Source organism: Lutjanus erythropterus, chromosome 10 (genome assembly GCF_056507025.1).
Source record: "Lutjanus erythropterus isolate fLutEry1 chromosome 10, fLutEry1.hap2, whole genome shotgun sequence".
Lineage (NCBI taxonomy): Eukaryota > Metazoa > Chordata > Actinopteri > Lutjaniformes > Lutjanidae > Lutjanus > Lutjanus erythropterus.
The window spans coordinates 29,439,785-29,452,233 of NC_139326.1; the positions used below are offsets into that span (position 1 = coordinate 29,439,785).

The following is a 12,449-nucleotide window of genomic DNA, read 5'->3' on the forward strand; positions in this document are numbered from 1 at the left end:
CAGAGTTTTGAGTCTGTTATTTTGGACTGCTGATCTGACAAAACAATACATTTGAGCTCTAGTGCTAAAGCTTTATGAACTTTAAACAGTTAAACAATAAACAATATCTATAGGTTAATTCATAATGAAAAATGTTGTTAGTTGCAGTCATAACATGCTACCATGTGGAGCCATGGTATCTATCTGTGCTCATGCTAAATATTACTGCCCAGTTTTTTGTCTGTTTCATCTCAACAAATCACTGTTCCTGCTTTTGCTCATGTTAAATGCACCATTTCCTTTACGCCTGAGGCTTTGTCTCTTGAAAAGCAACCAGACACAATTATGAACTAAAAATGTAAAGCAGATGTAAAAGCTTTTGTGAAAATACCATAGGTTTGCAATTTTAAATGAAGACATTAGGTAGTATCATAAAGATATTCAACTATAGAGAAATAATCTCAAATCTCTAAATTCGACTTGCATGTTTTTGAGCTTTTAAAATCACTTCAGCATATAATCACAGCTGACTATACGAAGAATAATAAAAAAGATTAGAGCTGCAGCAAATTCACTGATTAATTGATCATGAATCGATTATTAAATTAATTGCAAGCTACTTTAATAATCGATTACACAGTGTGAGTCATTTTTAGCTTCTTAAATGTGAACACGTTCTTATTTCTTTACACCTCTTTGACAGTAAACAGAAAATCTTTGTATTGTGAACAAAACAAGACATTAGAGGACGTCATTCTAGGCTTTGAGAAACAGTGGTTTCACAGTTTGGCGTGTTATGGACCCAACAACAAACTGATTGATCAAGGAAATAATCAACAGATTAATCGACTTGTTATTTGGAGCCCTAAAAATGATTAAGATATTTCATCCCTCTTTGGTTGATTATGTGATGTCCAACTGACGGTAACATCTTTGTTTCACATGTAGGAGTCTCCAGGAGGTGAGCTTTCATCACCTTTGACCCCGGTGACTCCGCCCATGGAAAACATCAACGGCACGGATGAAATCTGTGACACGACTCCCAATTCAGATGCCCTCCCGGGGCCGGCGCAGAACGCACTGGCCTTCGCACACAGGTACATCCCACACTGCGATGTGTTCACTGTCCCGTGCTGTCATGTTTACTACAGTACAGATGTTACAGCCTGACCATAAACTCAGTCCTATTTCACAAAGATGACACACAGACAATACAAAAATAGATTAACTATCATGAATTTTTCAGTCACACTTTATTTAACAGTACATTTATAAAATGTAACAAGCTGCGCCTTGTATCAAATTAGACAAAACTAGAAATGATATGTCCTTTATTAGACAGTATTAGACTCTTTGATAGATCCGTATTTTACTTTTTTAGAGGATAATTAGGGACACTGTTAGACCCTCACCACATTTTCTTCCAGGGTAATTTGGGACACATTACAACAGAGCTATATTGTAAACTAAATTGAAATTAGATACCTAATTCTGTCCAATGCTGTCTAATAAAAACACTATTTCTAGTTTTTGTCTTATTTGATACAGTATGGCTAGTTATGTCCTATTTACATACGTACTTATGTAATGTAAAATAAAGTGCAGCCATTTTTTCTGTTTCTCTGAAGCCCATAAGTACTTAGCTCTCCTCTTCCATGGCTTTCTTTTCGTCTTCGTGCACCCCTATATGTTGCATGTCAGCATGGTAGTGAACTCCCTCTATTCACTGCTGCTCTCTCATGTTTTTCTTCTCTAGGGAGCAGTATAAGACTTGTCGGGTCTGCTCTTTCTGATAGGAATGTGATTACAGGTCCTGACTACTGCGACATCATAACTACGCAAAACAAAAAAAAAATGTTCAGGCGCAAACGTTTATGAAAAAAAAAAATAAGAGCCTGGTTGCAGGTCAGCAACAGGGAGGTTCTTCTTTACAAAACCTGATGCACTGGTTGTTTACTAACAAATGAGGTAACATCAGCGCGCCATCGCTCCGGTCAGGAGTAATATGGGTGCAATGAATTATATCAGTGACATTCTTACTCACACACTTCACAGGGACCAGCAAGAGATGTTAATTTAAGTGTTTCTCAGGAGTGAGGAGTTATTCAAGTTATTATTTTGTGAAATCTGAGCATGTTTGATAAGGAAACTCATTTATAAGTTTATGTTTGTCTACTGCGATGCAATAATATCTCTATGCATGCACCACTACTGTTACTGTATGGATTCCTGCTCTCTTTGTGTCCTGTAGCAGACTGAATATTGAAATGGATCATTCATATTCCTTGTGACTGTCAGCACTGGTTCATGTACAGTACATTGTGTAAGATAAAGTGGTCAAAGTGCCATGTAAATATGTCTGATTTGTCTAATGGCTCTCTGAAGAGGTGTGGCTCTGAGGTTCACCACCAAAAAGGTGTCGATGGAGCGTTTATGTAAGACTTATATAACATAATGTGGGTAGTGGGAGGCAGAGAAAGAGCAAGACAGATAGACAGAGAGAGAGTGTGTGTGTGTGTGCGCGTGTGTGTGTGTGTGTGTGTGTGTGTGTCAGAAACTGGGAGGAGAGAGAGAGGAGCATTGTATAAAGTCTGTACATGAGTCACTGCTACCTAAACAGCCACCAACTGCACTCACACACACTCACTACAATAAATAAAGTGAACAGGAGGGCATGGACGATCAGCTTGAGTCATTTAAGTGAGTGAAGTGTTTTGTTCTCAGGAGAGGAAATGTTCCTATTATCTACTGTCACCTGTAGTCGACTGTACACACAGGTCTTTTCATTTGTAAAATCTCTGTAATCTTGTGCTACTCGTTTAATTATTTCTCTGGATGCGATTCTTATTAATTAAAGATATCAATCAATCGCTTAATGTATTATTATTCTTTTTTGCGTAACTGTCTCTGGGTGTCTGATAGAGCTGCGCAGAGACGGACGTTATCTGTATCTGTATCTGTTCAACCAGCAAAGTTATCTGTCTCTGTATCTGAATTCAGATTGAAGACCAGAAGTGGGTCTGGTTTATAGCAGAAGTCACATTAAATCAGGCAAATGTTTTTTATTTTATAACCTCATATTCACTGGCAGTGCAATTGTTGTTTCTTCAAAATATCGACTTGATTTAATACTGGCACAAAATCAATTATGAAATATTTTTATATATATGTGTTTGCTTTTCATTATCTCCCTCTGTTTTTTATTTATGACTAAACCCACATCCCCTGTTTATCTGGAGGACATTGAACAATCAGAAACTGAAAAAAATGTTTTTACAGTAAATATCCTATCAGTTGAAAGGAATAATCTTAAACTCCAGTGATGCTGCATTCATGTTTCTTGATACGTTAATCTTGCCACAGTTCACAGTCCTTGAACATTATACATTTATTTTATATTACATTATAATAATATTATAATATTAAAATTAAGGACTTGTGTAAAAATATTCTTGTTGATAAAAGTAAAAAGTATTACAATACTGAATTACATTTTGAAAATTATTTTTTCAAGAATAACAAGCATATTCAGATAGAAAAAAAATCTGTTTCCATTACATTATTTATAATAATATTATGATATCAAAATAATAATTAAACTGTACTCGAATAAAAGCAAAGAAGTAGTACTCTGTGTTACTGCATTACATTCTGGAAATTATTTTTTCCTGAAGAGTAAAAAGCATATGCAGAAGGAAGAAATATGTTTCCACTGCCTTATTTGTTCTTTCCTGAACAACATCCTTGTCTCCCTAGTGTCTGTGAGACTTAAAACGCTTTTTTGATATTAGGCATCATTGTGGAGATCTTTACAGACAGAGGTATTTTTATTAGTGAGTTAAAGCTGTGACAAGTTCAAGTGCAAAATGCTTAGAAATCCCTGCCGCTACATCATGAACTCTGTGAGGCTACACAGATCCAAGTGTGCAGTGAGAGCGGGATGTGGAGAGGACACCCACTGCCTGCTGCAGCATTGCTGCTGATGTGTCTATTAATGCTGCATGCGTGGGAGACGGGGTCGACTCTCAGCATTCACGATGGCAAGCATGGACGTAACAAGCAAACCTCAGTCTCACATTTTCTCAGTGGCATATGCAGAGAGGGTAGATGCTAGGACCGTCCAGATATTTTATCGCATAACCCCGTCTTTTTTCTCTATAATTCATCCAGATTTTAATACTGTGCATCATCTCACATGTCTATCAACCTTTTACAGTAGCTCAGTCAGCTTCTCATGTGCCCAGCCTGCATTTAAAATGTATTTTCTGTGTATTTGTGTAATGGTGTGTAAGTGTGCAGTTGATTTAATAGCCAAACGAAAAGAATAAAATGTTTGTATTTTGGCTGTCTTTACTTGTATCATACTTCAAGAGAGTTCACATCCACATATGAAAACACACCTGCACACACAGGTGTTCCCTGTCTTTTTGCACCAGACCTCTATGATGGTCTTGGTTTGTCTCTCTGCCATGTGTCTGGAATTAGATGATGATAACATATACATCACGCTGCTGCTCAGCGGGGATGTGTAGGCAGGTATATGTGGGTGCAGAGGGCAGAGGAAGAGAGAGGAGGATGAGATACAGCTGTATGCAGGGCTATGAGAGGGTTTTTTATATTGCAGGATGTAGGAGTGTTGGCAGGTCTGCAGTGGAGTCGTTTTGAATGGTTTTCTTAATACTGGAAGACCTTTATTTTGGTGCCATCTTGGCTGCATATGAATGGTCTTGTAATGTTGGAGGATGTAGGCGTCTGTCGGTGGGTTTGTGGTAGGTAGGCTTGTGTGAACGGAGACGGTGCCGATGTCATACATCAGGGTGCCACGAGCGCCTCCGTTCCTCCAGTGCTGCCATGGCAACTGCTCTGGCTCCCTGCTTCTTGAAGTGCTCTGTGAGGAGGAAGAACCTACCCTACAACACGCAGTGGTCAGGACGCGGCAAGAACACGAGAGGGCTGTAGAAATCCTTCAGTGTCATGCAAGTTTAGTGTTCAGTAGCGTTATTGAGCCCAGGCGGAGAATTGTATTTGAGATTGTGAAGTAGTAAAACACAAAGCAGAGTGTTGATGTTTTATTCAGTAGTCAAGTTGTATTGCCAGTGTGTACAGAATTAGACCAAACCACAAAAAACATTCAGAGTTAAACCCAGAAAACAATTTTCAAAACCAGTTAAAACAAAATAAAATCAAGAAAGAATTACTCTGATACCCACAACCCACTGGTCCTGTGCTGTCTCTGTAATATTAACAAAATTTAATGTACCAGATACAGAATTAAAGACATTTTTGATTACAAAAGTGTGACAAATTGCATAACAGTCTCAAGCTGATAAAAACACCATTGCTTCTTCTGTTCAACTTCACACAGTTGGCTCTTACAGGACTAAAAGTGGAATTCAAATAAAATTACATAATGATTAGCAGCAGAAAAATATCAGTGGCTAGTAAAATCCTCATAACAACACATTCATGTTATGCACATAATCACATCATCTTTACAATCAGCAGTTCAGTGGCACAGCAGCAGCTAACTTACCCTCCATGTGTCTCACACACCTCCAGCTCTGCTCTGCTTGTCTTCAGCCGTGATCGTGCTCGGTTGCCCTCCTGAAACCTTTGAGCCGGCTCATTTAATGAAGACGAACACCGGTGTCAAAACGTCTTGCACTCCTCTCCCTCCTCTAATTTTCCCGCCGTCGCTCTCCCTCGCTTTCTCCGTCTGTCTCCATCTTCACATGTTGACGTCTCGCTTGCTCTCCTGCTCTCCGAGCTGGTGTGTGGGGTTTATACATTGGCGGGGCTGCGTGCTTTGGTGACAGCATCGCTCCGTGTGTGTGTGTCTGTGTGTGTGTGTGTGTGTGTGTGTGTGAGTGGTTGTGTGTCAGTTGGTATGTGCATGTGTAGGATGAAGTGTCGTCTCCCTCCTATGCGTCACACACGCAGACACACTTGCACTCACAGAGGGGGTGGCTGTTGTGTAAGAAGTGAAGGCGCCGTGGGAGTCCTGAGTGAATTAGATCTGGGCTTTCTCTCCGTTACACTTCTCAGAGTGGGTGTTATGGCATAGTGGAGAACTGCTGCAGTGTGTGAACATATATATGTGTGTACGTGTCAGTGAGGGGGCGGAACAAAAGTGAAAACAACATTGTTATGGGTCATACACAGACCCTCTTCACTCCTTGAGCGAGCTAAGCTCCTTTTGTGTTTGCCTGTGTATGTGTTTCCACTGCTGTGAGGAATTACTGTGAAGGATGTGGGAGTAGGAGCTCCTTTTCAAAGGAACTTGACTCGATGTCGGTACTTGACAACGTTTAGGTGTCTCATACATTCTCTTGCTCGAGTCGGGCATTATGTGAGAGACAGGGAGTGGGTATTATGTAAATCTTAAATGAATGCCTGCAGTGCTTAGATCTAACAGGAGAGATGCACAGTGGAAGCATTTTCCCTCCAGAAAGTTGACTTTATACAGTATAGATATCTAATATTATACTTCAACTCTGGACTATCAACCGTCCCGCGCATATACAAGTATTTTTTTCCACCCGCCTTTTTCTCCCACACATGCCCATCCATCCTGAAATTCAATCACATTCAATCACTTCTCCCTTATCTCTTATCTCATCTTCTCGTCTGTGAGTAGCTGGACCAGATTAGGCTCCAGCCAGTCTGAGGGTATAATCTCAGATTACAACTCATGTGGCAGACAGCTGCTTTCACAGCTACTGGCCAGGAAGTGCCATGCCTCCAACCTGAGTGCCCGCTGCAGCCTTTGTCAGCTTTCAGTGCTGGAGCAAAGGTGGATAGAGGGATGCATGCTGGGCCTCCTGGGCACAGGCCAATCAGCCTGAGGGGTTGTGGGGCCCTGGGCTTTCCCTGAAAAATATCAATCAGAGAGACACAAATAGACAACAACACTCAAAATGACAACAAAGATATTCAAAATGAGCACAAAGCAAGTCAAAATGAGCACAAAGAGATTCAAATGACCACTAAATTATATAAAACAATCATGAATTGACTCAAAAGGACAACAGAGTTACTTGAAACAACTACAACAAAAAAAACACAAAAAGAGATTTAAGCTATTACTAAAGGATGCAAAACAACCACAAAGAGATTTGAACCATTAAATGATACAAAATGACCACAAACTGGCTCAAAGGGACAACAAAGAATCTCAAAACAACCACAAAGAGACCACTGAAAGATGCAAAATGACCACCAAGAGACTCAAAGGACCATTAAATTGCCCAAATTGTAGTTGTGAGTTTATTTGTTGTCCTTTTGAGTCAAAGAGACTGGAGGGACCACAAAAAGGGTGCAAAATGAATCAAAATGACCACAAATTGACTCAGAAGGACAAAAAAGACACAAAACAAATGGATGGATGGATGGATGGATGGATGGATGGATGGATGGATGGATGGATGGATGGATGACACTCACAACTTGATTCTTCAGATTTCAATCAGAAAGTTTTCAGATACACATATCTGTACAATTAATCTGACAGTATGTACACTCCTGTGTTCTGCAGCCCCGCCATGACAAAACACTGGGAGGCTGAGCTGGAGGCACTAAAGGGAAACAATGCCAAGCTAACGGCGGCTCTGCTGGAGTCCACAGCCAACGTCAAACAGTGGAAACAACAACTGGCTGCCTACCAGGAGGAGGCTGAGAGACTACACAAACGGGTGAGGGATGGGACACAGACATGCTCACTCGTTTTCATGTGTGATTAATGAATTCAAATCAAATAGGAGTGATCATTCGGAAGAGATGGTGTGAAGTCAAGATGACAGGTTGGCAGATAAAAACAGAGAAGAGACACTGAGTTTTGGCATGAGGGATAGTAAAGAAGAAGCAGCCTGGAAATGAAAGCAAGGTTGAGATCAGGATATTATTGCGCCAATCTCTCACTGTGGATCTAAAACTAAAATGATATTATCCTTTTAGGTGACGGAGCTCGAGTGTCAGAGCAACCAAACCCCAGTGATCAAATCCCAGAAGACTGAACTCAACCAAACCATAGAGGAACTGGAGACTACGCTAAGGGATAAAGAAGAGGTGTGTGTGTGTCTGTGTGTGCGTGAGAGAGAGAGAGAGAGAGACAGGGTGGGGTTGAAATGTAATAGCTCATGCAAAAACACTCTACCATCATGCAACACCGCATTTTAATCCAGTTTTATATGTTCCAGGAAATGGAAAAGTTGAAAGAAGAATTGGAAAACATGAATGACCTGATGGAGCAGAAAGACACCCTAACCCAGAAACTTGAGGTGAGTGACAAGCAGAGTTAGGAGGGTTACTTTTAAAAATGTGTTCCTTTGTCTTTATTTCTCATGCAGATTATCATGTAATTGACATTTGTATATTTATTACGTGACTATAAAGTAATGATTCAGGACATGAAAATCTAAATAAATCTAAAGCTGTTTTAAACACTTTTCAAACTCAAACTGTTGTGAGACTCATTAAGTGTAGTGAGATGTGGAAACTGTACATGATAGTATATCTTTCTTTTTTTTTAATCTGCTTTTTAACATTGTAATCCTACTAATGATCCCCATTTTTAGAAAATGTATAATCTGATTCTGTCTTTTTTATGGTATCCTAATCCTGTTGCATGTAATCCATTACTCCCCAAGCCTGGTGACAAGAGGTGTTATGCATATGATTGTTCCCAAAGTATCAGTCTGTCCTCCGTAATGATTTACCTCATATTGAGACAAACCTGCCAACAAATCCTCTACGTCCTTCTTCAGGAGACGGAGCTGCGCAGTCGGGTGCTGGAGGAGCAGCTGGCGGGCGCTGAGCAGCGGCTGGAGGAGAACCAGGAGGAGCAGGAGAATTTCAGGAAGAGCCTGCGGACGCTGCTGGAGCTGCTGGACGGCAAGATCTTTGAGCTGACAGAGCTCAGAGACACCTTGGCTCGTCTCATAGAGGAGGCCAGCTAGAGACGGAGCTGCCTAGTCTTCACAGACAGAGCCATATGATTATTTACACCCCCAACTCACCCACACCAGTCCTACCCACCACTCCCCCACCTTCCTCCTACACCCCACACGCATTAAAACTGAGACACTACACTGCCCTGATTCTGATTTTGCTCAAAAAGGGCAGCTAACTCCCCACTTTTACCTTGCAGGCACTGAGCTCCAACCAACCGCAGGAACTCCTGTAGTTCAGAACAACACAGGGACTACCTCATCTTGCCTTCTGATTGGCTGGTGTAGGCGTAACCTCGGTTGAATTGATCTCTCCGGTCGTAGAGATGCCTGTCATGGCACATTGCAACTGCCCCCCACAACCCCTCTCACACACAGACACACACACACACCCACACACACACACACCCACAAAGAGTTAACTTGAGAACTGTGCCTCAGTGCCATCTGCTGTTTGACTGGGAGAGCTGCAGCACAGCTTGCAGCGTCACAACATCACACACACACACCCCTCTTTTCTTCCTCTCTAAACTGCCCCCCAAGGGGAATGTTGAAAGTCATGTGGAAATAATTGCTGTTAAGACTCAGAGAACTGCGCCAAAGCTGCCAAATCCCCCCAAAATATTGTCCTCTAACTAGCAGATGCTTTGATCCAAAGTGACTTACTGTACAGAGAAGTGCTGAACAGAGAGTTCTGTGTTTGAGCTCGGGCTGCCAGCGGAGTGTCACTGGAAACAGAGAATTAAAGGATGGCTCTCAACAAACCAGTCAGTCTTACCTATTGGCCTGAGATGACATCAACGCTGCTCCCCGGCCTGAACACACAGGGCTGCTGGGAAATGCTTTACTTCTCCAGCGGAAATGAGTGACTGCTATATCCACATCCTATTTAAAATCCTACACGATAGATGAGTATTGAATCTTCCAGAGGCATTGTTCATGCGACAGAGAAATTTTAGATTTGACATGAGAATTCCTGTATCCAGACTGCTTCCACGGTCACAGACAACTGACCTGTCTTCCTGCCAAACTCAGTGTGGTGTGTGTTCCCAACAAGGCCTGACCTTTGACATAGCGTGTGCCTTCAAAGCACATATATGTGGACACATGTTTGTACATAATGTGTGTGTGTTGTTGTGCTGTGAGAGAAAGACCCTGTTTTTGGACATCAAGGCCTACACACACACGCATACACACACACACACACACACACACACACTGAGCAATACCAGACAGGCTCTATACGACACCTCTATCTAACTCTATCAGGTACTCTACTCAGTGGACTCATGCAGATAGGTCAAATGCAACTCAGCCGATCCCCCCCCGTCCAACAGAAAGTGTACTACTGTTGACCGCGAACCTGTGTGGCAGCCCTGTCTGGACGAAGTAGTGCATTGTGAAGGGCTTATAGAGTGTCATCTCCGTGTTCGTAAATCTCCACCCTCAGTGAAGCTGGCCACAGATTCTCACTCCTCACGGGTGAATACAGAACTGTACTCAGTTTCTATTCTTTTTTACACAGGATATAACACTGATGATATAATAATAGAACTGTATACGACAACTTTCTACTCATGACGGCATTGTAAATGAATGGATGGACAACTCAAATGCAGTAACACCCTGCTGTGGCTTATTGTTGTGTATTAACCCACGGAAAAGCATTGCATAGTTATTATAGAGTATCTAGTCCGTAGGCAAACAATGAAAACCTCTTCAGTATATTTTTAAGTGCGTAACAACACAATGTAAACACATAGTGTTAAACGTCCTGTACCAAAATATGCACTTTTAAAGCAGCTCCTCTACTGATAAAATCCCAAACTGCATCTTAAAATCTCCTCCTGTAAAAACACTGAATTTCTAAGACTGGGTTGCATCAACAAAGATTTATTTAATTTAGGATTGGTTCTAATCAGAGTTCATCAAAACAAGGTTTAAAATGAGTAAATCCAGATTTAAAATTAAGCAGTTAATTAAAAACTAATTCCTGTTTTGTAAATCCAAGTTTATTGATTGAGTTATTGTAAACTGCAGTTAATTAGAGTTTAATCAGCAGACTACTATCAGGACCAAGTAAGTTTGTTACAAAAGAAGGGAAACTTTTGGTTGCTTGTATTTCTTAACCAAATGTTTTACTGTTTGCTAGGAAGCTAAAAAGTTAACAAAACGTTGCGCTGCATTGTTTACTAGCTAGCTAAAAAACAAGTTGTCATAACATCTACATTGTTTGCTAGCTAGCTAAAACATTAGTTAGCCTAGTTAGACTACTCATGATGACTCATCTGAGAAGCTCTAATTTAACTTTCTTCACGTGACTTGATTATTTTGCTCTATCCATCTGAAACTGCAGCTATTTTAAAGTTAAACCCCTGAAAGTGTAAGTTAAAGACTGGATCACATTTTAAAGGACTTTAAAGTTTTGGTGCAAAAATTTAATCTGGACTTAGAGTGAAAACTAAACTGAGGTTTAAAGAGAATGTTAACTCTTCGCTTTACCAAATTTGGCGCAACACAATTTAAAGTTAAACCATGATTTAACCAGGTTTAAAAATGAATCCTTGTTGGTATAACCCAGCCCAAAAAGCTATATTGTCACGTGAAATGCTGCTTATCTTACCTTCAATTGAGCACCCTGTTTGCACTGTGTTATTACACTGTTGGAAATACATTATATATCATGAGATTTGCATTAAATACTAGCACAGCTTAATTCTGTATTTAAAATATTGTAGTTGTTAGTTACACAGGTTAATACACTGGAATAAGACCCATGTAAAGGGAAAAGTTACCCATTTTTTTCTTTCTGGTTTAACTTTGACAGCCGAATGACAGAGGTGGAATACATTGATATTAATGCTATTGTTAATGAATGCCTTTGTACAGTAGTGGATAAGAAGCTTTTCATTCTCCTGTTTTGTAACTTATGGTATTTAAATGTAGGTATTATTATTGTATTTAGAGGTATGAGAAGACTGGCAATATTTTTGACTATTTAAAGTAATTTTGAACTCATGATATTAAAGAGGTACCTCAGGCTAATGATGTTCATAGATTGGTGAGACTTGTGTGTTTGCAGGTGAAAGGATTTACCAAATGTTGGTGAAAAACGATCAGGAGACACACCTGTTGGTGCTTCAGCCAAACTAAATTCTTTGTTGAATTCCAACAAAGACGGCCCTACCAGGCTGAGAACACATCTCTGTGAACTGAGAAATGCTATGTTTTATATTCAAATACAGTGACCGCAGAATTCAGTGTGTGCTAATGGCTTTTGTTCTGTTTGTTTTTTTTTTTAAATAACATTATTAAAGCTACTACAAGGAGTTTTTAACTGGTTATGAAACGAAAAACAGAAAAAAGATCGGCTGTTTCTATATAGTTATTCTTAACGCCTACAACCCTGTCGGATTCAAGCCTGTATTTACATTTTTCCATGCAAAGTCACAGTGAGTAGTTTGTTAGCCATTTCATAAGAAAAAGAGATTGTTATTTTATTTATTTTATAATTTTACATTTTGT

The 12,449-nt window shown here is 40.2% G+C and overlaps 1 protein-coding gene across 2 annotated transcripts in view; it reads left to right on the forward strand.

Moving 5' to 3' along the window:
• Window positions 1–12,184, forward strand: part of homer1b (homer scaffold protein 1b) — a 29,638-nt gene extending 17,454 nt beyond the window's left edge. For both annotated transcript variants that reach the window (XM_084728973.1, XM_084728972.1), the window contains 5 exons: window positions 928–1,076; window positions 7,514–7,670; window positions 7,933–8,043; window positions 8,175–8,255; window positions 8,742–12,184. In XM_084728973.1, the coding sequence (XP_084585099.1) occupies window positions 928–1,076; window positions 7,514–7,670; window positions 7,933–8,043; window positions 8,175–8,255; window positions 8,742–8,933 (690 nt within the window). In that variant the 3' untranslated portion in view covers window positions 8,934–12,184. The remainder of the gene's footprint in view (window positions 1–927; window positions 1,077–7,513; window positions 7,671–7,932; window positions 8,044–8,174; window positions 8,256–8,741) is intronic.
• Window positions 12,185–12,449: the final 265 nt, after the last annotated feature.